This window comes from Nerophis ophidion, linkage group LG15, assembly GCF_033978795.1.
Source record: "Nerophis ophidion isolate RoL-2023_Sa linkage group LG15, RoL_Noph_v1.0, whole genome shotgun sequence".
NCBI classification, from domain to species: Eukaryota; Metazoa; Chordata; class Actinopteri; order Syngnathiformes; family Syngnathidae; genus Nerophis; species Nerophis ophidion.
In genome coordinates this window covers 39,859,508-39,886,054 of record NC_084625.1, presented here as the reverse complement: position 1 = coordinate 39,886,054, position 26,547 = coordinate 39,859,508, and the positions used below count along the sequence as shown (strand labels likewise).

The 26,547-nt window shown below is 39.8% G+C and overlaps 1 protein-coding gene across 5 annotated transcripts in view; it reads right to left on the bottom strand.

Annotated features, from left to right (window-relative positions):
- LOC133569658 (microtubule-associated protein 4) overlaps positions 1 to 26,547 on the bottom strand; it is a 237,986-nt gene that overhangs the window by 164,165 nt on the left and 47,274 nt on the right. For all 5 annotated transcript variants that reach the window (XM_061922162.1, XM_061922163.1, XM_061922166.1 and 2 more), the window contains exon 2: positions 4,224 to 4,406. In XM_061922162.1, coding sequence (XP_061778146.1) covers positions 4,224 to 4,404 — 181 coding nt within the window. In that variant the 5' untranslated portion in view covers positions 4,405 to 4,406. The remainder of the gene's footprint in view (positions 1 to 4,223; positions 4,407 to 26,547) is intronic.

Genomic DNA, 26,547 nt, shown 5'->3' with positions numbered 1-26,547 from the left:
ACGACTTTTAGCTGTGTGTGTGCGCAGTGCTCATATTTCCTTCAAGCGTACACGTCATCATTATGCGACGTTTTCAAGAAAAAACTCCCGGAAATTTAAAATTGCAATTTAGTAAACTAAAAAGGCCGTATTGGCATGTGTTGCAATATTAATGATTCATCATTGATGTATAAACTATCAGACTTCGTGGTGGGTAGTAGTGGGTTTCAGTAGTCTCTGTCTGTGTGATATGTGCACTAGTGTTTTCATGCATAAATTGTACGTGCTATCGTAATGTAATCAAGCTAATGTTGTCAGCGTTCACTAATATGCACACAATCACAAGTGTCTGTGATATTATTATTAACTTATAATGGCATTCTTTTGTGTTGTTTCAGTTTTGAAAATTCACCAAAACGTCACCGTGGAGTTGTTGCGTCTCGTTAGCTGATTGGAGAGCTAGCTTCCGCAGTGAGTTGGTCCATGACAATGACTTTTGTTTTGTTTGATCACCTGTTTATCTGCGCTGTTACAGACACCGTTTGGAAACAATTAAGGTAAATAATTCTCTTAAGTTACCATGTGCAGAGAACGTTAGCAGTACGCACTTTTGAGGAACAGAGGTTGTAGGAAACGTGTCCATTATACAGAACCGCGAGAACCTTACTCTTAGTATGATCCACTTTGTATAGATTTAAAGGATTTGTCAAAGGCCTACTGAAACCCACTACTACCGACCACGCAGTCTGATAGTTTATATATCAATGATGAAATATTAACATTGCAACACATGCCAATACGGCCGGTTTAGTTTACTAAATTGCAATTTTAAATTTCCCGCGAAGTGTCCAGTTGAGAACGTCGCGGAATGATGACATGTACGCGTGACGTCACGGACTGTTAGGAAATATTAGCGCTGTGCACACACACAGCTAAAAGTCGTCTGCTTTAACCGCATAATTACACAGTATTTTGGACATCTGTATTTCTGAATCTTTTGCAATTTGTTCAATTAATAATGGAGAAGTCAAAGTAGAAAGATGGAGTTGGGAAGATTCAGCCTTTATCCACACAAACACACGGTGATTCCTTTTTTAAAATTCCCGGGGATTAAACTTTACTATGGATCAGAGCGGTCAAGCGAACATGGATCCCGACCACTTGTCAACCAGCAGTTTTCGGTGAGAAAATTGTGGTAAAAAGTCACCACTTACCGGAGATCAGCTGAGCTTGTGCCGTCCATAAAGCTGCCGTCGACTTCCATCAGACACTGGCGTCAACACACCCGTGGATACACCATTCAGACTATCAGGTACTAATAAACTCACTAAAACATTAGCAACAAAATACAAATATAAGGGATTTCCCAAAATCATCCTATCATGTCTAAAACATCTGAATCCGTCCCAATGCAATCCATTTTTTTTTTAAACTTGATTTTTTTATTTTTTTTTTTCTGGTAGTCTGTCGCTATCAATATCCACAAACACAAATATTTCATCCTCGCTCAAATTAATGGGGAAATTGTTGTTTTCTCTGTCCAAATAGCTCTTTTTGTTGGAGGCGCCCATTAAAAACTATGTGAGGAGCCATCAACGGGTGACGTCATCGTCTGCGACTTCCGGTAAAAGGCAAGGCTTTTCTGTTAGCGACCAAAAGTTGCGAACTTTATCGTGGATGTTCTCCACTAAATCCTTTCAGCAAAAATATGGCAATATCACAAAATGATCAAGTATGACACATACAATGGACCTGCTATCCCCGTTTAAATAAGAAAATCTCATTTCAGTAGGCATTTGAGTGAAATTAGTCAAACAGAAAACAACAGTAACTAATTTATTATTTATTCTGTCTAAATTGATGTGGAGGGATAATGTTTTTTTAGCGACACATCGTGGTCACAATACTTCATGTGTGAATAATGTGCAACTATAATTATTTGATACTTGTTGATGTTGACAAATGTTCCGTTTTGGACTGCAATATTGTTCAATGAAGGAAACTAGCTTGTGTGCTATTGTGGGATATGATGTGATATGATTAATAAACATTATTTTTAATAAATGCACATGTTTTTTTTGTACTTTTCAAGTTGTATTGTGTCTTTGAAAGGTGCCTATTAATAACACATATTATTATGGGTTAATGGTTCATACTCGTATAGCGCTTTTCTAACTTCAAGTTACTTAAAGCACTTTGATACTCTTTCCACATTCATCCATTCACACACTGATGGTTGGAGCGGCCATGCAAGGCTCGAACCAAGACCTATCAGGAGCAAGGGCAGAAGCCGGGGATTGAAGCAGGAACCCCTCAGGTTGCTGGTACGGCCGCTCTGCCAAACGAGCCACCTCGTCCCCACCGTTATAACTACTATTAATAAAAACTAAGTAATTAAGCCCCATGCCACCCCACTTATGGGGTTCTGAAAACATCTGCATGGTAATTGCTCAATGCGGGGACATAACTCTACTGAGATTAAGTCTATTCAACCAGCTCGCTGGTGTATCCAAAGCAGAGGCCGCTAGTCTGTTTGTGCTCAGACTGTGGGCCCTGTGGCTGAATGACATTCAAAGGGATCCAGAATGGCAGCGAGGGTCCAGCAGTGCCTGATATCATTAGGCACTTAAGGGCGTCTGCCGTTCATATTACGTAAAACCCTTTTTCATCACGCTCAGGGTTTTAAAAGAAACAGATGAGACCAACAGTTGAGGAACATTGGTTACTATAAAAAGAAGTCTTTCAGAAACTCACGTCACCATTTTATGCGTCCGTTTTCTTTAGACAACGGCTGTGGAGACCGTAACATAATTGGGGGCTCGTCCGGGAAAATTTGTATTTTTTTGATAATCGTTTATTTGTATCTAAAATTAAAAATAAAATAATGTCATAAACACACCTTCTGTTTGCGCTGATCGGGAATTTTTAGTTACCTTAAGCATCTTTTTATTTGCACCAAAACATTTGATATACAAGGTCTGGCTTCTACTTGGCACTTTCAGTTAGAGAAGCTACCTCAGTAGAAGCATTTAAGTTCCATCTTAAAAGTCATTTGTATACACTAGCGTTTAGACCAGTTGATGTGCCGTCTCTTTTCTGCTCTGCCCCCTTCTCCTTATTAGATGACCACAGATGAAGCGCTAGCTTTTCAAATTTGGGACCCGGGATGGACCACTCATCTGTGCATCGGTTGGGGGTGTCTTTGCGCTGGTGGCCTGTCTCCACTCAAGATGATCTACTGCTGGCCCCACTATGGACTGGACTCTCACACTGTTAACTAGATCCACCCGACATCCATTACACCGGTCGCCCAGGGAGGGCGGTTTCCCACATCTGCGGTCCCCTCCAAGGTTTGTCATTGTATCCCATTGGGTTGAATTTTTTCTTGCCCTTATGTGGGATCTGATGTCGTTGTGGCTTGTGCAGCCCTTTGAGACACTTGTGATTTAGGTCTATATCAATAAACCTTTATTGATTGACTTTGACTTTCACTATCAATGACTCCTGTACGGTTTTTGTTTACCGAATAAAAGCATGACATTATATGTGATATTTCCTGTCTTTCACTTAAAGGGGAACATTATCACAATTTCAAAAGGGTTAAAAACAATAAAAATCAGTTCCCAGTGGCTTGTTGTATTTTTTGAATTTTTTTTAAAAATTTTACCGGTCCCGGGATATCCCTAAATAAAGCTTTAAAGTGCCTCATTTTCGCTATCTTCGAAATCACTATTCATTTCCCTGTGACGTCATACAGGGCTGCCATACAAACAATATTAGTGTTGTTACACCCTCCAACAACACACCGACGAGGCATGATGTCTCCAAAGTTCCAAAAAATAGTCGAAAAAATGGAAAATAACAGAGCTGAGACCCGGTGTTTGTAATGTGAAAATGAATATAGCGGGTGTGTTAGCTTGGTGACGTCACGTTCTGACGTCATCGCTAAAAGACCGATAAACAGAAAGGCGTTTAATTTGCCAAAATTCACCCATTTAGAGTTCGGAAATCGGTTAAAAAAATACATGGTATTTTTTCTGCAACATCAAGGTATATATTGACGCTTGCATAGGTTTGGTGATAATGTTCCCCTTTAACGTGTACCATGTGGGAAATTGTTACTCCTCTGCATCATACCAAAAAGGTCCTATTTTGAGTTCATGAACCATTACACACCGATGTGAAACGTACGTTTTGATGAAAAATCACTTGAAATGCGTTATCCTTGTGAATGTATTTCTCACCTGCATCGTCATTGTCCAACAAGGGGATGTAGTCTGTCTTGCCAACCTTCTCCCCGATCTGATCGTCATAGGTCTCTGCCTCCAACTGAGCCACAAAGTCCCTTTCCACCAAGCTTTCAGGACCCTGCTGTGGAGCGCTGTCCGTCAGAGCGTCACTCAGACTCAAGTCTAACTCCGCCATGGCTGCACACACAAAAGCACACATTGTCGGCACATTAATTATTCTGCAAGTATGCTGTAGAAAGGGTAGAGGGAATTTGTCGGTCTTAGTCAGTTTGAAAACAATATTCACTTAATATTAACTTTTGAGTCAAACTTTCAGATAATCAAGTGCTTCGTGCCACTTTTTTAATCAGTCTGTAGGGCTTTTTTTTGTGATTTGTTGCAACCTAAAATGCCCAAATGTGCGGCAGTTTTTTCATAAAGTGGTGCCAAAAGTTGACTTAAAAAGAAATCAACAACATTGAAGCAAGTGTTTCTTGCAACATTAACCGAAAAAAGTACAGGATTAAAATAACAAAGAAGAAATAAAACCTCAGAAGGAGAAATACAACCTTAAAGAAAAATGCAACTTAAAACACTTGTACGCACGTACAACACTTAAAACCTTTAGTATATCAGCATGTGGAATTAAATTATGGAATGTGTTAAGCGAATAAATTCAACAATGTACTAATATGATCCAATCCAAGAAACTCTTCAAATTGAAAGTGTTTACAAAGTACAAAGAATTCTGAATTTATTTAATTCATTTTCTAGATCAGGGGTGCCCATTACGTCGATCGCGAGCTACCAGTCGACCGCGGGGGGTGTGTCAGTCGATCTCGAGCCAGGCTTTTAAAAAAAATAGACCTAAAAATTAGTGATCATCAATCTTCACCAAGACGTCACTTAAATGACATTCACGGTACCGGAGGGTCTTGTGAGATGACGCTGGCTGCTGCAAGATCATTATTATTAAAATATGACCGAGAGGAAGGCGAGAAACACTTTTTATTTCAACAGACTCTCGCGCCGTACCTTCCGTCAAAACTCTAAAGGCCGACTGCACATTTCCTATCTTCACAATAAAAGCCCTGCTTCATGCTGCCTGCGCTAACTAAATACAGAGTCTCGGAAAACTGCCGTGCACAAGCGATCCCTCAGAAAGCTGGCGCGCACAAGTGATGTGCACGACAGCTTTCCGAGACTCTTATTTTGTTAGCGCAGGCAGCATGAAGCAGGGCTTTTATTGTGAAAATAGGAAATGTGCAGTCGGCCTTTAGAGTATTGACGGAAGGGACGGCGCGAAAGTCTGTTGAAATAAAAAGGTGTTTCTCGCCTTCCTCTCTGTCATTTTTTCATAATAATGAGCTGGCAGCAGCCAGCGTTATCTCACAAGACCCTCGGGTGCCGTGAATGTCAATCAAGCAAGCTACGGAATTTGCCGCCAATGTTTTTCTTGTAAAGTGTATGGAAGCTGGATGAATTAGATGCCAAAAACCAACCACTTTCATGTGGTATTGTACAGAAAGGACAACTTTTTTCTCCTCCATTTGAAAATGTGGGCGTTATCATCATTACTGTCTGATTCCAATCAAGGCAAGTCATCAGAATCAGGTAATACACCAACTTATATTCTTGTCTTCGTGAAAGAAAGACATCTATATGTGTTACGCATGCTTGTATTATTATCATTAAACACATTTAACTTGTTTACAAAAATGTCTCTTTCATAAATAAATAAATATAAATGATATATATAAATGAGGTTGATCCCCTCGAGTAGGTCAATTGAAAAGTAGCTCGCCTGCAGAAAAAGTGTGGGCACCCCTGTTCTAGATAATCCTATTTACTTCACTAATTACTATTTATTCATTTATTTTTCATGGTATTACTTATGAAGTGTATCGTGAATAAATTGAGAACAGAAAGTTAACAAAAGTGTTAGCAACTGCTATGTAAAGGAAAAGGGGTAGGATTAAATATAAAGTCTACATTCCTGTAACTTTTCATCAGTAAGACATACCATAACACAGAAACAGTATTTAATGATTAACATTCTTGATACATGATTCTAGAATAATCACAGATCTGATTACAGTAGGGCTGTGAATTTAATTCAAAATCGATTCTCCTTTGGAAATGATTCCCGATTCAAAAAGAATACTTTTTTAATAACGCTAAACTTAGCAGGAGACAAAAGTACAAAAATATAACGTGCCGACCGCACGCGAAGGTAAGGCGGAACTTAGCACATGGAAAGCCATAGAACAGAATACTTAACGTGACTTGTTGCAAAAGCAAACAATGGACCGAGGACGAACTGAGGAATCAGGTGGGCTTTAATACACAAATAATAATCAAAAACAGGTGTGTGAAGAGCCCGTGAGGAGGAGCACATTACGTTGCCATGGTGACTAAACAAACAGGGAAGTGCTCAAACACAAGGAATCGGCAGAGTCCAGAACTAAACATGAACAAAGACATATAAACGGCAAAACACACGGACTGTGACAAATGGAAACAAGTTCCATGATTAACTACATTTCTCTATAAAATAGGGCAAACAGCTCTGATAAATTTCTATATTATTTAAAAGAAAACTGGTTTTGTTTAATAAAATTCTACCCAAGCATGTAATAAAGTCAAATAGAAATACGGCAACAAGTACAGTACCTGTTTGTTTGACAAAAAAAAAAACGTTATCAACAAGGGTGTAACGGTACGTGTATTCGTATTGAACTGTTTCGATACGGGGGTTTCAGTTCGGTTCAGAGGTGTATCGAACGAGTTTCCACACGTACATTTTAAGTAGCGTACCTCACGTTGTGCAAACAATGCACACCGAGGCACAACACAAGGCATACTAGTAGCGACCGGGCTACGATAGACTGACCATACCTCCTCTTTTCACCGGATATATCCTCTTTTGTGGGGCTGTCCGGGTGGAGTTTCTTAAATGCCTCAAATGTCCGGCATTTTAAGTTAGGGTTGTGTGTATTTTCTATGTACATTCAGGGTTAAGAAGGGGTTGAAAACAAAACTAATTGTGCACGCAGCAGCATTCGTGAGGGAGGGGCAGAGACAGAGAGAGCGAGAGATTTATGATAAACGCGCATGCGTCGCTAAACTCTGCTTTTTACCCATAGATTTATCAGATTTTATTTTTTATTATCTATAGCAGGGGTGTCAAAAATGTGCCCCGGAAGCCATTTGCGGCCCACAGCTAATGTTTTCAAGGCCCACGGCAGATTCTAAAAATACTATTAAAATAAACAAAAAAATAACAGTGAAATAAAAAAGCTTAGAAGTTAAATGTAATTTAGAAAAAAGTTGCAATGTTGACTAATAAAACAAACCGTTTTTTTTTTCTTTCAAACTGTCATTGCTCAAAACATAATAGTGAATCAAAATAAATGTAATTATCAACTATTGACCTATCCAAGGTTCCCATTACTTCACATCAATTATTCCACTAAGAAACATATTTTTGGTGGAAGATTTTGCAAATTTGGTAGATAAATAACTAAAAAATTTATATTTTGTTGTTTTCTTACTGTACCGAAAATGAACCGAACCGTGACCTCTAAACCGAGGTAAGTACCGAACCAAAATTTCTGTGTACCGTTACACCCCTAGTTATCAGTTTATACCTTTCTTAACTCTGCTGTACTGTTAACTTGCAAAACAGTGACACACTTGCGTAACACTTTTAATGACATTTATCGGCTCCATTTTAACTTTATTTAGTGTAACGACCAGTCGGTTACAGTTTATGTCTGATGTTGGAAATGTTTGACTTTTTGTGGGGCCGCCGACGCATTATTGACTGAGCTTTGCCAAATTAAGTGATTGTTCTGTGTTTTAAAGGACATCAATCTTAAAAATAAAAAAAAAAGTCATGAGACTTGTCAATTTGGATATAGATACGCAAAAATGTTGCTTTAATACGAGCCACTTTACATGTATTTATTATAGAAGTAAACTGCGAATGAAAGGGTTGAAATACGTATTCACACTTCTGCTCCCTTTTTTAATTTTTCATACTTGCACAATCTATTTGTAGGCACATGTGCAAGTGAAATTAGACAAACTTTATTGATCCACAAAGGATATTGTTCCACACAGTAGCTCTATTACAAAGGGTGGAAAGGATAATACACACAAGAGCACAAAAAGAGGGTGAAAACAAAAGGTATAAAGTAGACTAAAAATGTACATTAGTACCAATATAAAATATAAAATATGTAATATTACCATATAGGGCTGGGAGATATAAAAGTGCACTTTATTTGTTTTAAACTATTGTAGTGGCATTCTGTACAAAAAGCGCACTTTAATTTAGTATTGTTTTGATATGTCATCTTAGTGACATCATGCACAAAAGTGCATTAATAGTTTGTTTTAAAATGTCGCTGACAATCTTGCACTTTCTGTTTTGGAAATGACATGAATGTTTGTGCCACTGCTTAAAAACTGTTTAATAAATACAGTTTTGGTCAATTGACTTAGTTGTGATTTCCCTTTCTGCATGAAAGTTTAAAAGTAGCATATATTAATGCAGTATGAAGAAGAATGTTTTAATGTAGACACATAGAATCATCATACTGCTGTGATTATATGCATCAATTGTTCATTCAAGGCTAAGGCGAAATATCGAGATATATATCGTGCATTGCAATATTGCCTAAAAATATCAAGATATTAAAAAAAACCTTATTTACATATTACAAGCAGTAGAAAATGGATGGACATATACAGTACATAATATATACTGATATATTATCAATATCGATATCAATCAATACAATGATCGCACTGTACAACTCTGCTGGATAAATTAGTGTGAAATAAACAAATACATCTAAACTAGGAAGCAAGGGTTTATCTACTACATTACCCAGAAGGCTTAGCGTTGTGGACAGTAACAGGAAGTAGGTCTGAGAAAGACACGGATTGTGTCGACTGATCAATGAAGAGTAGACATATTGTTACATGTTGTATTTGTTCCTGCTTCATCTACACAAAAAACTAACAAACGTTTTGATTAGTCAGTTGATGTATGCGTTTGAGCGAGGTTTAAAGACAAATTTGATGTTGATTGGCCAATATGTGTGGGGAAGTTGCAGGCAATGGACAAAATTGCGAGGCTGTGTGTTACTTGTAAAAATAGACTGATTTTGTGTGAATTGGGGCGAGAAAGACATAACACAATCCTGGACGGACGGACAAATCGACATTTCAAGCTGATTTTGTTATCAATTGTGGGTCCGATAGATTTGTTTACGTGTCTTTTCTACAACTTCTGAACAACAGCGTAAGTTCTGTGATAGTTTGTGTTGGATTACATTGCCTGTTCAGTTTATTACGAACATGCATACGATACAATGTAATGCATCACATATTTCCAGTTGTTTCATTACAGCACATCCGAAAAGGAGTAGGAAGAAGCTGAGCTTATTTCGTCCTACCCCTTTTCAGACCATAACAATTTTATCCCATTTCCTTGTTCTCTGTAACAGAACAGTGAATAAATAAATAATACATTAAAAAATTACCATAGTAAGTAAACAAAGATTCAATACATCCATTTTCTACCGCTTATTCCCTTTAGGGTTCGCGGGGGTCGCTGGCGCCTATCTTAGCTACAATCGGGCGGAGGGCGGCGTACACCCTGGACAAGTCAATCAATCAATCAATCAATGTTTACTTATATAGCCCTAAATCACTAGTATCTCAAAGGGCTGCACAAACCACTACAACATCCTCGGTAGGCCCACATAAGGGCAAGGAAAACTCACACCCAGTGGGACATCGGTGACAATAATGACCCAGTGGGACGTCGTTGACAATGATGACTATGAGAACCTTGGAGAGGAGGAAAGCAATGGATGTCGAGCGGGTCTAACATGATACTGTGAAAGTTCAATCCATAATGGATCCAACACAGTCGCGAGAGTCCAGTCCAAAGCGGATCCAACACAGCAGCGAGAGTCCCGTTCACAGTGGAGCCAGCAGGAAACCATCCCAAGCGGAGGCGGATCAGCAGCGCGGAGATGTCCCCAGCCGATACACAGGCAAGCAGTACATGCCACCGGATCGGACCGGACCCCCTCCACAAGGGAGAGTGGGACATAGAAGAAAAAGAAAAGAAACGGCAGATCAACTGGTCTAAAAAAGGAGTCTATTTAAAGGCTAGAGTATACAAATGAGTTTTAAGGTGAGACTTAAATGCTTCTACTGAGGTGGCATCTCGAACTGTTACCGGGAGGGCATTCCAGAGTACTGGAGCCCGAACGGAAAACGCTCTATAGCCCGCAGACTTTTTTTGGGCTTTGGGAATCACTAATAAGCCGGAGTCCTTTGAACGCAGATTTCTTGCCGGGACATATGGTACAATACAATCGGCAAGATAGGATGGAGCTAGACCGTGTAGTATTTTATACGTAAGTAGTAAAACCTTAAAGTCACATCTTAAGTGCACAGGAAGCCAGTGCAGGTGAGCCAGTACAGGCGTAATGTGATCAAACTTTCTTGTTCTTGTCAAAAGTCTAGCAGCCGCATTTTGTACCAACTGTAATCTTTTAATGCTAGACATGGGGAGACCCGAAAATAATACGTTACAGTAGTCGAGGCGAGACGTAACAAACGCATGGATAATGATCTCAGCGTCTTTAGTGGACAGATGGAGCAAGTCGCCACCTCTTTGCAGGGCCAACACACACAGACAGACAACATTCACACTCACATTCACACACTTGGGCCAATTTAGAGTTGCCAATCAACCTATTAGATTAAATACATAAATAATCTTTATCTCCATTCATCCATTTTCTACCGCTTATTCCCTTTTGGGGTCGAAAAACAAAAATGGTTCAAGATATTCATCATATTATTGTTCTGTACAGTGTACTTGTAGTTTGAAAAGTCTCTTAAAATGAATCACATTGGTGCTTTCTGTGATTGTTTTGGTTAATCCATTCCTTAATTTAATTCCACAAACTGATATGCTAAAGGTTTAAAGTGCTGTACGTGCATACAAATGTTTTAAATTACATTTTACTCTAAGGTTATATTTCTCCTCTTTTGTTGAGAAGAATGGTTGTATATTCTTGGGTAGCAGGTTATAGTTTGCTAGGTACATAATTTTAGCTGTTTGCAAAAGCACCAAATCGTTGAATTTCACTATATGTTATTCAATGAATAAAGTGTTTGTAGGTTCTCTATATCCAACATTATGTATAGTTCTAACAGATCTTTTTTGTAACACCATTAGTGAATAAAGTGCATATTTGTAGTTGTTCCCCCATATTTCTACACAATAACTCAGACATAGTCCAATGTTAGTCTGGATCCCAACATCCACACATTTTTCTACCGCTTGTCCCTTACTGGGACAGCCAAAGCGCCGTACAAAATTAAGTTACTATGCATTTACTCCACAGTGACACACAAACACAATAAAGCCACAATACTACAGTTCGGTGGTGACAGTCCTGAAACAGTTGAAACAATGTTATATTGCTTCCCACCACAAGGAGGCATAGTTTTTATTACTCCGAATCAAAATGATTTCATCCGCACACACACACACACACACACGCACACGCACACACACCCAGTTGACCAATGGGTACTAGGAGAATCTGCAGAGTCACATTGTGTCATCTTCCAAATATAATACAGGATAATCTAGGTGCCAGCTGCCTGCTTCACTTTGCTGCTCAGCTAGTGTCTGCGTTGATCTCATTACCTTCCTCCTGACACCGTGTCACCTGTGAAGCTCTCAGTTAACCTCACTCAAGCTGCACTACTGAAACGGGACACTTGTTGTCATTCAGAGCATGCCGGGTCTCAAGTTGTTGCCGCGGGGTAAACGCGAGGCAGCACATCTGCTGCCAATAACCAAACCCATTTTTGACTTAAAGCACTCCTTTACCGCAATGCGGTTATACGCACACATTGTTTACATATTACATATCTTATAACACACAGGTCCAACACACCCACCAGTATCCTGGATTTTCTCCAACAGGCTTTAAAAACCAGACAACTACGACTAAAAATATAATTGTGCAGCCCCCTCTGCTGGATTATTCACCAACTACATGTTTATTTCAACAAAATTAAATACCTTAAATTCCTTTTCTGCACTGCCGGCATTAGTCAAACCAGGAATATGTGACATATTATGAGGAAAACTATGCTGAAAATGGAAGAACGGGGAAACATGGCGTGTATTTTAGTGATGTAATTACAGTGTTGGCACAACAGTTGGGTCCCACAGTAAATTTTTGGGGTTCCACTTTTTTGTAAACGTTTTGAAAATGAATTATAAATGTATGCATTATCCTTGTAATATCTCACAAAGTTAAAGTACCAATGATTGTCACACACACACACACTAGGTGTGGTGAAATTATTCAAGTGTTCAGTCAAGGCTAAGGCAAAATAACGAGATATATGTCATCGTGTATCGTGACATGGCCTAAAAATATCAAGATATTATTAAAAAGCAATATCGCCCAGTCGACAAATTTGATTGTCGACAATGTTGACTAATCATTGCAGCCCTGGTGTTCACAGTATCGCCACTGTCACAACATATAGCAATACCACAACTAAAGATACAAACTTGACAGTAAATAAACACACTTTTTCATTGTTCAATGTGCTCATTCATATCGGTGGTGTTTTAAGGTTTTTCAACCTTTTTGGAGCCGAGGCACATTTTTTTCATTGAAAAAACGCAGAGGCACACCAACAGCAGAAAACATTTATCAATCAATCAATGTTTATTTATATAGCCCCAAATCACAAATGTCTCAAAGGACTGCACAAATCATTACGACTACAACATCCTCGGAAGAACCCACAAAAGGGCAAGGAAAACTCACACCCAGTGGGCAGGGAGAATTCACATTCAGTGGGACGCCAGCGACAATGCTGACTATGAGAAACCTTGGAGAGGACCTCAGATGTGGGCAACCCCCCCCCTCTAGGGGACCGAAAGCAATGGATGTCGAGCGGGTCTAACATGATACTGTGAAAGTTCAATCCATAGTGGCTCCAAGACAGCAGTGAGAGTCCCGTCCACAGGAAACCATCTCAAGCGGATCAGCAGCGTAGAGATGTCCCCAACCGATACAGGCGAGCGGTCCATCCTGGGTCCCGACGAGCGGTCCATCCTGGGTCTCGACTCTGGACAGTCAGTACTTCATCCATGGTCATCGGACCGGACCCCCTCCACAAGGGAGGGGGGGACATAGGAGAAAGAAAAGAAGCGGCAGATCAACTGGTCTAAAAAGGAGGTCTATTTAAAGGCTAGAGTATACAGATGAGTTTTAAGATGAGACTTAAATGCTTCTACTGAGGTAGCATCTCGAACTGTTACCGGGAGGGCATTCCAGAGTACTGGAGCCCGAACGGAAAAGGCTCTATAGCCCGCAGACTTTTTTTGAGCTCTAGGAATCACTAATAAGCCGGAGTCTTTTGAACGCAGATTTCTTGCCGGGACATACGGTACAATACAATCGGCAAGATAGGCTGGAGCTAGACCGTGTAGTATTTTATACGTAAGTAGTAAAACCTTAAAGTCACATCTTAAGTGCACAGGAAGCCAGTGCAGGTGAGCCAGTACAGGCGTAATATGATCAAACTTTCTTGTTCTTGTCAAAAGTCTAGCAGCCGCATTTTGTACCAACTGTAATCTTTTAATGCTAGACATTGGGAGACCCGAAAATAATACGTTACAGTAATCGAGACGAGACGTAACAAACGCATGGATAATGATCTCGGCGTCTTTAGTGGACAAAATGGAGCGAATTTTAGCGATATAACAGTGTGACCTCGGACTATGTTAAGGTAACGTGTGGAGTTCCCCAGGGTTCGGTCCTTGGCCCTGTACTCTTCAGCATCTACATGCTGCCGCTAGGTGACGTCATACGCAAATACGGTATTAGCTTTCACTGTTATGCTGATGACACCCAACTTTACATGCCCCTAAAGCTGACCAACACGCCGGACTGTAGTCAGTTGGAAGCGTGTCTTAATGAAATTAAACAATGGATGTCCGCTAACTTTTTGCAACTTAATGCCAAAAAAACGGAAATGCTGATTATCGGTCCTGCTAGACACCGACCTCTATTTAATAATACAAATTTAACATTTGACAACCAAATAATAAAACAAGGTGACTCTGTAAAAAATCTGGGTATTATCTTCGACCCAACTCTCTCCTTTGAGTCACACATTAAAAGCGTTACTAAAACGGCCTTCTTTCATCTCCGTAATATCACTAAAATTCGCTCCATTTTGTCCACTAAAGACGCCGAGATCATTATCCATGCGTTTGTTACGTCTCGTCTCGATTACTGTAACGTATTATTTTCGGGTCTCCCAATGTCTAGCATTAAAAGATTACAGTTGGTACAAAATGCGGCTGCTAGACTTTTGACAAGAACAAGAAAGTTTGATCATATTACGCCTGTACTGGCTCACCTGCACTGGCTTCCTGTGCACTTAAGATGTGACTTTAAGGTTTTACTACTTACGTATAAAATACTACACGGTCTAGCTCCAGCCTATCTTGCCGATTGTATTGTACCGTATGTCCCGGCAAGAAATCTGCGTTCAAAAGACTCCGGATTATTAGTGATTCCTAGAGCTCAAAAAAAGTCTGCGGGCTATAGAGCGTTTTCCGTTCGGGCTCCAGTACTCTGGAATGCCCTCCCGGTAACAGTTCGAGATGCTACCTCAGTAGAAGCATTTAAGTCTCATCTTAAAACTCATCTGTATACTCTAGCCTTTAAATAGACCTCCTTTTTAGACCAGTTGATCTGCCGCTTCTTTTCTTTCTCCTATGTCCCCCCCTCCCTTGTGGAGGGGGTCCGGTCCGATGACCATGGATGAAGTACTGACTGTCCAGAGTCGAGACCCAGGATGGACCGCTCGTCGGGACCCAGGATGGACCGCTCGCCTGTATCGGTTGGGGACATCTCTACGCTGCTGATCCACTTGAGATGGTTTCCTGTGGACGGGACTCTCACTGCTGTCTCGGAGCCACTATGGATTGAACTTTCACAGTATCATGTTAGACCCGCTCGACATCCATTGCTTTCGGTCCCCTAGAGGGGGGGGGTTGCCCACATCTGAGGTCCTCTCCAAGGTTTCTCATAGTCAGCATTGTCGCTGGCGTCCCACTGAATGTGAATTCTCCCTGCCCACTGGGTGTGAGTTTTCCTTGCCCTTTTGTGGGTTCTTCCGAGGATGTTGTAGTCGTAATGATTTGTGCAGTCCTTTGAGACATTTGTGATTTGGGGCTATATAAATAAACATTGATTGATTGATTGATTGAGATGAAAGAAGGCCGTTTTAGTAACGCTTTTAATGTGTGACTCAAAGGAGAGAGTTGGGTCGAAGATAATACCCAGATTTTTTACAGAGTCACCTTGTTTTATTATTTGGTTGTCAAATGTTAAAGTTGTATTATTAAATAGAGGTCGGTGTCTAGCAGGACCGATAATCAGCATTTCCGTTTTTTTGGCATTAAGTTGCAAAAAGTTAGCGGACATCCATTGTTTAATTTCATTAAGACACGCTTCCAACTGACTACAGTCCGGCGTGTTGGTCAGCTTTAGGGGCATGTAAAGTTGGGTGTCATCAGCATAACAGTGAAAGCTAATACCGTATTTGCGTATGACGTCACCTAGCGGCAGCATGTAGATGCTGAAGAGTACAGGGCCAAGGACCGAACCCTGGGGAACTCCACACGTTACCTTAACATAGTCCGAGGTCACACTGTTATAGGAGACGCACTGCATCCTATCAGTAAGATAAGAGTTAAACCATGACAGGGCTGAGTCTGAAATACCAATTCGTATTTTGATACGCTCTAATAAAATATTATGATCGACGGTATCGAAAGCAGCGCTAAGATCGAGGAGCAGCAACATAGATGACGCATCAGAGTCCATCGTTAGCAATAGATCATTAGTCAGTTTTGCGAGGGCTGTCTCAGTCGAGTGATTTGCCCTGAAACCGGATTGAAAGGTTTCACATAGATTGTTAAACGCTAAGTGCTCATTTAGCTGCTCTGCAACAATTTTTTCGAGGATTTTCGAAATAAAGGGAAGGTGAGACACCGGTCGGTAGTTTACCATGAGGTCTGGATCGAGGTTAGGTCTTTTAAGGAGAGGATGAATAACCGCTTTTTTGAATGCAACGGGAACAGTGCCCGAGGAAAGTGATACGTTTATAATATTTAGCACTGATGGACCTAATAATACAAAAAGCTCCTTGATAAGTTTCCCAGGAAGTGGGTCAAGTAAACAAGTTGTTTGTTTTATTCCATTTACACGTTGTAACAATCCTTCTAATGTTATTTCATCAAAACGAGAGAAACTATTTTGGATATTTGCAGTATCCGCCGTATATACAATCGTATCTGTGTTACTATAACCCCGTTGTAGCTGGGACGCATTGTCTTTAATCTCCTTTCTAATAAGTTCAATTTTCTTATTAAAGAACTTCATAAAGTCATCTGCCGAATGGGTGGAGCTACTGGAAGGAGTCCCTTGTTGGGTTAGCGATGCTACTGTACTAAACAAAATTTTTGGATCGTTTTTATTAATGCGGATGAGATTTGAGTAATAATTAGTTTTAGCTAAGGTAAGCATGCGTTTATAAGTTATTAAACTATCACTCCATGCTTGATGGTGCACCTCAAGTTTAGTCGTGCGCCATTTGCGTTCCAGCTTTCTACATAATAATTTCTGAGCTCTAGTTTCTTCAGTAAACCATGGCGTACGCCTTTTTGGAGCCTTTTTTAACTTCAGCGGTGCTATACTATCAATGGTTTCGCGCAGGGCGTTGTTAAAGTTGTTAGTGAGGTTATCAATAGAGCCCACATACTTTGGGAACGGTGCCATTACCGAGGGCAGTAGGTCCGCAAGAGTCGTCGTTGTGGCAGCATTAATGTTGCGGCTGCTATAGCAGTTATTATTATTATTAGCTTGCCGAACATGAGTCTGAACTTCGAATTTTATAAGGTAATGATCGGACATTACTTTAGTATACGGGAGTATCATAACTTTGGAGACGGTGATACCTCTGACAAGCACTAGGTCTATCGTATTACCGCTGCGATGCGTCGGTTCATTTATTATTTGTGTAAGACCACAGCTATCAATTATAGTCTGGAGCGCCACGCACGGTGGGTCCAATGGGGTATTCATATGGATATTAAAGACCCCCATTATAATTATATTATCGGCGTGCGTCACTAGATCAGCAACAAACTCTGAGAATTCACTAATAAAGTCCGAATAGGGCCCTGGGGGGCGGTAGATAACGGCCAGGCACAGAGGCAGAGGTGTGGCAGACTTCATAGAAAGCACCTCAAACGATTTATATTTATTATTTAAGTTAGGACTAAAGTTAAAGTTTTCGTTGTATATTAGTGCGACACCCCCTCCCCTTTTGAGGTGACGGGCAATATGCGCATTCGTATAGTTAGGAGGGGATGCCTCATTTATCGCAAAAAAGTCGTCTGGTTTAAGCCAGGTTTCGCTAAGACCGATGACGTTAAGGTTGTTGTCTCTAATGACCTCATTGACTAATAACGTTTTGGGAGACAAAGATCTGATGTTTAGAAAGCCCATATTATAGGTAGTGGGCTGTTTTAAGGAGTTGTTGATAAAATTATCCGTAGTAGCAATATTAATAATGTTGCGTTTATTATGCGCAGTGTACTTAAAATAATTACGACCATATCTAGGAATTGATATGACGGGAATTTTCAGATTGTCTACTTGGCGCTGCGATAAACTGAACGCATCATAATTTGCCACCTCAGTAGAACGCATGTCTAACTCTGATGAAGTCATAGACACAGTAGAAAAAACATTTTGTGAGTTGTGTATTATTCTACGAAAATTGCTATGTGTACAGGGATCATCCAGCCTGGCGCTGGCTAGTTCTAACTTAACTGACTCCATACCCAGGCTAGCAGGCTCTGTAATTGCCTGTGACCGGGCTTGCTCTAGTGCAGTTAGTCAAATGTGGCTCAATGCGAAGTCTATGTTCCGAGACAAGAGGATAGCGCCTTCCTGGTTAGGGTGAAGGCCGTCTCTCCTCAGCAAGCCAGGTTTGCCCCAGAAAGAGGGCCAATTATCAATAAACGTAAATCCCTGTTGTCTGCAGAAGCTATCCAGCCACCTGTTAAGAGAGACTAATCTGCTATATCTCTCATCATTGCCTCTCCCAGGCAGGGGGCCAGAGACTATTACTCGATGCCTGGACATCTTTCTGGCGAGATTACAAGCCCTGGCTATGTTTCTCTTTGTAATCTCTGATTGTCTCATCCTAACGTCATTGGAGCCAACGTGTATTACTATATTCGCATAACTAGTGGTGCGGTTAGCCTGCCGTACGTGCTTACTAGACCTGTTGCGAGTTAGCTCCCTAAGATTAGCTTCAATGTCAGGTGCTCTGCCCCCGGGAATACACTTAATTGTGGCTGGTTTGCTAAGCTTTATGTTTCGGGTGATGGAGTCCCCTATAACTAAAGTGTGGTGCCCGGTAGACTGGGGTGTAGGACTAGCTAAAGGGCTAAATCTATTATGCGTCTCAACCGGTACACCGTAGCTTGTAGGCCGATTAGGGCTGCTACAAGCTGGGCTAGTTAGCTCGCTACAGCTAACGCTAGCAGATGTGTCCGCAACATCTAAAGTTACGAAATTACACTGCTCTAACTGGCGGACACGGCTCTCTAGCAAAGCCAACCTATCCATGAGTAAAGTGCACGAAGCGCAGGAAGCCATACTCACAAAAACTTTCCGTCGCCGAGTGGAGTGCCAGCTGTCTTCGGGAAGTGGTGGTCACGGTGGCGGGGGAGCATTAACTCAGTAGTCAATGTGAACAGTAAAAAGTCGTTCTGGCGATTGTAGGATATGACTTTAAACATAACCATCATTATAGCTCTTGTCTCAAAGTAGTGGCACGACCTGTCCCATTACACCATGACTTATTTGGAGTTTTTTGGTGTTTTCCTGTGTGTAGTGTGTTGCGCTCCTGGTGGCTTTTCCTGTTTTGTTGGTATTTTCCTGTAGCAGTTTCATGTCTTCCTTGAGCACTACTCCCCGCACCTGCTTTGTTTTAGCAATCAAGAATATTTCAGTTGTGCGGACGCTATCCTTCTTTCTGGGGACATTGTTGATTGTCATGTCATGTTCGGATGTACTTTGTGGACGCCATCTCTGCTCCACACGCTGTAAGTCTTTGCTGTCGTCCAGCATTCTGTTTTTGTTCACTTTGCAGCCAGTTCAGTTTTAGTTTTTCACAGCCACCGCTAAGCTTCAATGCCTTTTCTTATGGGCACTCACTTTTGTTCATTTTTAGTTTAAGCATTAGCTACAACGTTTACAAAGCAATTAGCTTCATGCTGCCACCTACTGATATGGAAGAGTATTACACGGTTACTCTGCCGAGCTCTAAACAGTACAGACACTCAACAATGGCACTTTATTTGCATATTTTTAATTACTGGTTTGCTAGAATATTTTTAACCCAGATAGGTGAAATTACATAATGTCCCACGGCACACTAAACCAGTGTTTCTCAAATGGGGGTACGTGTACCCCTGGGGGTAATTGAAGGTATGCCTAGGGGTACATGAGATTTTTTTTTTTAAATATTCTAAAATAGCCACAATTCAAAATCATTTATAAATATATTTATTGAATAATAATTCAACAAAATATGAATGTAAGTTCATAAACTGTGAAAAAAAAAATACAACAATGCAATATTCAGTGTTGACAGCTAGATTTTTTGTGGACATGTTCCATAAATATTGATGTTAAAGATTTCTTTTTTGTGAAGAAATGTTTAGAATGAAGTTCATGAATACAGATGGATCTCTATTACAATCCCCACCCAAAGAGGGCACTTTAAGTTGATGATTACTTCTACGTGAAAAATATTTATTTATAATTGAATCACTTGTTTATTTTTCAACACATTTTTAGTTTTTTTCACATCTTTTTTTTCCAAATAGTTCAGGAAAAAACACTACAAATGAGCAATATTTTGCACTGTTATACAATTTAATAAATCAGAAACTGATGACATAGTGCTGTATTTTACTTCTTTATCTCTTTTTTCAACCAAAAATACTTTGCTCTGATTAGGGGGTACTTGAATTAAAAAAATGTTCACAGGGGGTACGTCACTGAAAAAAGGTTGAAAACCACTGCACTAGACTGTATCTCATGGCACACCTATGTGCTGCGGCACAGTGGTTGAAAAACATTGCTTTAGGGGATGGCGTCTGGGCATACATGCTGCATCTGATTCGTTGAGAAGCAGGGAAAGAGAACGCAAAAATGCCACTAAAGATAAAAAAGATAAAAGCTATTGTTGTTGGTCAGCAGAGTGTTGCAGTTAATATGTTGTGCTTCCAAAGCGATAGTATTTTAACATTGCCTGTAAAAACTTTGGTCTCTGTCTCTTCTTTTCTCCAGCTGTGGCTCATTAACAAATACAAAAGTCTGCAATTCTCAGATGGCAATTTCATGTTCTGTATTTTAACATTTGCACCTCTCGACAAAACAGGCACATAGATTGCAGTTGATAATGTTTCAGTGTTCAGATCAGCACTTCTATTGATGTTTTGTACTAGTTGTTTTCATTTGAATTGTACTCATTTAAGTGTTATGTTGTTAGAAAATTATATTTTATTAGAAATGTGTATGTCATGCCCTCGTGACAGTTTACTTTAATTTCAGATACCTTTTTAACATAAATACATCCGTTATTTATAAACATATACCACCACCACAAGGAATTCACAACATTTTAGAAGTAGAAATAAAAACATACATTTAAAGACGCCGAGCGATTTGCAACTTTTCTCAGTTACATTTTTCAAACAAAAAAATAGGAACACCACAGGCTAGCTTCTGTTACCATTAGTGGTTAAATAGAATAGCGTCTATATATTTTGACAATTACTACTTATATTGAATGAAAATTTGACCTGAGGAATTTATTCGGCGTTCATGCACATACACAAAAACAGTCCAAGAGAAGCAACTAACAATTTGCAGTCATGGTGTTGTTATGACGGAACATATTTTGAAGGATAGTCAACGTTAGCTACCCAGATCGCTATCATTAGCAAGCAAATCACAAATCTAATGCGTGTGCACATGTTACATGTTGGCATAGTTACGTCATTACCTCCTAAAAGCCGTAAGTGGTCGTGATATAATGCTTCAAATACTTTGCCCTCCAGGCATGTGCATAAATAAAGGTTGCAAACAGCCTAATTTTTGGAGTTCCACTGAATTTTCTAAGGACTGATTCAAATCACCATTTGTGGGTTTTGGGGACGAACTACATTAAAAACATAGAATTGTTGCATGTGTATGGATAGCATTATGACCAGTAATATACCTGTAATATCTCATGACATGATGCCAGTCATGTTATGTGACTCAGTATATGGCATGAAATAAGTCTTACTTCACTATTAAAAAGCTGTGGGACAGGAATGTTTAATCAAGGGTTGCGTTAGGCCTAGGGTGGCCAAACTACGGCCTACAGGCCAATTGCAACTCGCCGGTATCTTCGATTTGGCTCGCAAAATGGCACAAAATACACAAGCAATCTGGCTGGCCAGGGTGTTTACAGTACATATTACATTTAAATACCTGGCGGATTGACAACATGAGTGACTCTGACCAGTGACCATGGAGTGTACCTTATAGCAGTGGTCCCCAACCACCGGGCCAAAATAATTTTTTATAAATTTTTATTAAAAAAAAAATAATAATAATACAATATATATATATATATCATTTTTTTTTTTTATGAAATCAACATAAAAAACACAATATACACTTACAATTAGTGCACCAACCACAAAAACCTCCCTTTTTCATGACAAAAACTTCCCTTTTTCATGACAAAGGAAACAAAAAAAAAAATAAAATAAAATAAAAAAAAATAAAAAAGGACCCCCCCCCCCCCTAGGCCGCGGGACAAATTATTAAGCGTTGACCGGTCCGCGGATACAAAAAGGTTGGGGACCACTGCCTTACAGAGACCACATGCACACCACAAAACCAAAGTACAGACAACACTTTTCTTTTCTTTGGAACAAACGTCTTGCTCTTGTTAGTGTTAGCACGAAGGGAGTAAGGGGACGCCGCAATCTACGGAAACTCCTGAGGAGCAAAAGGTATGCCAGAGCAAGACGAGACAAAAATCGCTGTTTTCATTTTCAAATAGTCTGCAACAAAAAACTTGAATATATCGGTAAAATCTATACCTCTCCCAGGCCTCATACATATACAACACATATTTTATTATACTTTGTTAAAAGTCCTACTGAAATTAAATGTTCTTATTTAAACGGGGATAGCAGGTCCATTCTATGTGTCATACTTGATCATTTCGCGATATTGCCATATTTTTCCTGAAAGGATTTAGTAGAGAACATCGACGATAAAGTTCGCAACTTTTGGTCGCTAATAAAAAGCCTTGCCTTTACCGGAAGTCGCAGACAATGACGTCACAAGGGTGAGGGCTCCTCACGTCCTCACATTGTTTATAATGGGAGCCACCAGCAGCAATAGCTTTTCGGACCGAGAAAACGACAATTTCCCCATTAATTTGAGCGAGGATGAAAGATTTGTGGATGAGGATATTGATAGCGAAGGACTAGAAAAAAAATAAAAAAATAAAATAAAGTTAAAAAAAAAGGCGATTGCATTGGGACGAATTCAGATGTTTTTATAGACACATTTACTAGGATAATTCTGGGAAATCCCCTATATTTCTATTCTGTTGCTAATTTTTTAGTGATAGCCGGAGGGGCGTGTCCACGGGTGTCTTGACGCCAGTCTCTGAGGGAAGTCGACGGCAGCTGCATGGACGGCGCAAGCTCAGCTGGTCTCCGGTAAGAGGTGACTTTTTACCAAAATTTTCTCAGCAAAAACTGCCGGTTGACAAATGGTCAGGAACTATGTTCGCTTGACCGCTCTGATCCATAGTAAAGCTTCACCTCCGGGAATTTTAAACAAGGAAACACTGTGTGTTTGTGCGGCTAAAGGCTAAAGCTTCCCACCTCCATCTTTGTACTTTGACTTCTCCATTAATAATTGAACAAATTGCAAAAGATTCAGCAACACAGATGTCCAGAATACTGTTTAATTGCGCGATGAAAAGAGACAACTTTTAGCCGCAAATGGTGCTGGGCTAATATGTCCTCTACAATCCGTGACGTCACGCGCACGCGTCATCATTCTGTGACTTTTCAACAAGAAACTGCGCGGGAAATCTAAAATTGTAACTTAGTAAACTAAACCGGCCGTATTGGCATGTGTTGCAATGTTAATATTTCATCATTGATATATAAACTATCTGACTACGTGGTCGGTAGTAGTGGGTTTCAGTAGGCCTTTAATTTACCTAACTAGCAAAACCATTTTGTCAAACATTTATTGTGATTCATTGTCATTTCCAAGAACCATAACTGACAAAACAATTCAATGCATCACACTTTATGTAGTTAGGAAACAGCTGTTCGTAATTACATTTTTGCTCAAAACGTGGAGTCTTGTGCCGAAGCCTGCACTGAAGCTTCGAGAAATTTCTAACCAATTGGCTCAAGTGGTTCAATCCTTCTTGAGGCTTCATCTGAACATCACCAGTGGTTATGCTTAACATGTTGCTGCAACTAGATTCTTTGTTTGGATGTGCACAAAAACGCAACTTTGCAGTGCTCATTGGTTCATCCCGCGTGGGAGCATTTCTGGGCTTTGGGGAACGAGCGAGAGTGCGTAGAGAATGGCGAGGCGCGCGGGTGTGTTACAGGTAAGGCTGGGCAATATATCAATATACTCGATATATAGCGGGTTTGTCTCTGTGCGGTATAGAAAATGACTATATTGTGATAATCGAGTATACCTTCTCACGCAGTTGCTTTTAGCTGCGGGCATTACACTACATGCGTGTCCCACTCTTTCCTGTCTCTCCTTCTCACAGAGACATAAACAAGCGCACCTTCTTACATACGTCACGCTTGCAAAGTCACACGCCCTTCCCCAAGCAGAGAGGTAGCTATATGGGTAACATTAGCTGTGATGCTAACGGTGCGTTGAGTGTGGTAATACGAGAAAGAGAAAGTGCAAATCTGGTAACAAATGGAGGAATAATTAATTCCCAAGAAATACAGCACGGGGTGCATCGTCTGGCGGTGGTTTGGCTTCAAGTGGGAATATGTTGAACAATAATGCGGCAAAAGCGTTTACGCAAAAAGTAGCATTACTGCTAATATGTAGCATCATTTGAAAAGTCCCCCGCTAGAGAATGAAGAGTGTTTGAAACTGCATATGAACATCTCTGTTGCTTCGGCATTTTGTGGGTGTGGCACCGAACGGTTTCCACATCAACACCATGAGAAAAATAAATCAACAACAGAAGGAGATAACGTCCGCAGGAACCTACCACACAGTGAAGGACGTATCCTATTTGATTTATTATTATGCAGCTCATCTTTATTTGACAGTTTTTGAAATATCTTGAGTGACATCATGCACAAAAGTGCACTAACAGCCTGTTTTAAAAAATGTCTCTGACAATCTTGCATTTTCTGTTTTGGAAATGACATGAATGTTTGTGCCACTGCTTAGTAACCGTTTAATAAATACAGTTTTGGTCAATTGACTTAGTTGTGATTTCCCTCTCTGCATGAAAGTTTTAAAATGAGCATATATTAATGCAGTATGAACAAGAATGTTTTAATGTAGACACATAGAATCATCATACTGCTGTGATTATATGCATCAAGTGTTCATTCAAGGCTAAGGCAAAATATCGCGATATATATTGTGTATCGTGATATGGCCTAAAAATATCGAGATATATATAATAAATATAAAAATATATATAATAAAAGGCCATATCGCCCAGCCCTAACACACACACAATATAGTGCCAGGCTGAACTATTAAATACTCCATTAAAAAGGGTAGTAGGTACATTATTAACCTAAATAAAACATTCGTCATGTAAAATATGTGCCTTGGGAAACACTGCAAACACACCAGTGTCAGCCCCTTGAGCCAGGGTGTGTCATAGGGAGTGTGCTGCAGACCACTTCCACCACAAAACCAGACTGGCCAAAAACTGTCCCAATAAGCATCCAAACTTAAACCCAGCATCTTCTGTCTGTTTACACTATAGAATACTCCATCTACTGCTCTTAAAAATGTGAATAACAACTACTTTCTGCACTTATTTTCAATACAACTTCATTGAAAACACAACTTCTGTTTGCCAACCTCTGCTCACAGCGTTGGTGTGGCCACTCGGAAACAATCTGGATTCAGCAGAGGAAGGAAATCCACAAAGAAGGCAGTTTCCATTGTGTTGTCTGCTTCACAAATGTGTGCGGCTGTGATTGTGTGTGTGTGTGTGTGTGTGTGTGTGTGTGTGTGTGTGCATGTGTGTGTAGGGCCTGTTTGAGCTGATGTTAAAGTGAGGGTGTGTCCTCCAGCTGCCAAATAAGCAGAGGTTGAGTTTAAGCCTCTTTTTAAATCTGCTTTCACACATCATCACTATTGTATGTAAACAGAAACACAGCCAAACATGCATACATGACTTAAAAGATTAAAATATACAGACATTTTACTAATCACACGTTGGTAAATATTGCACATGTTGAATGACTGAGACATGCATAATATTACAATGTATATTACAGTGAATAAATATCAATAATTGATGATTGTTGGATAAAGAGGTCGACCGATTATCCGCGCCAGTATTTGGTATTTTGACATCAATTGCTAGCTGCCTTTTTTAATGGTTATCAGGTTTTTTGTTATTTTTTTACAATAACAACAGCACTACATCAGTAGATACAATATATAAACATAAAATACCAGTATTTAATATGAAAATATATGTATATATATATATATATATATATATATATATATATATATATATATATATATATACATATATATATATATATATAAATAATTAGTCAAGTAGATAGTAATAACCACAGCTCAAACACCAAAGATGGATGGACGTGAAGACAACAGAATTATCCAAACTTTGTGTAAATAGCTTGACAAATGGGAGAAGAAAAGCAGGCAGCAGCTCACAAATTCTCATACCGTATTTTCTGGACTATAAGGCGCAAGGAAAATATTTTTTTTTCTTCTCAAAACTCGATAGTGTGCCTTATAACCCATTCCGCATGATGTAAGGAATACAGTTGTGATCAAAATGATTCAACCGCCACACAATTTTGGTGTTTTAG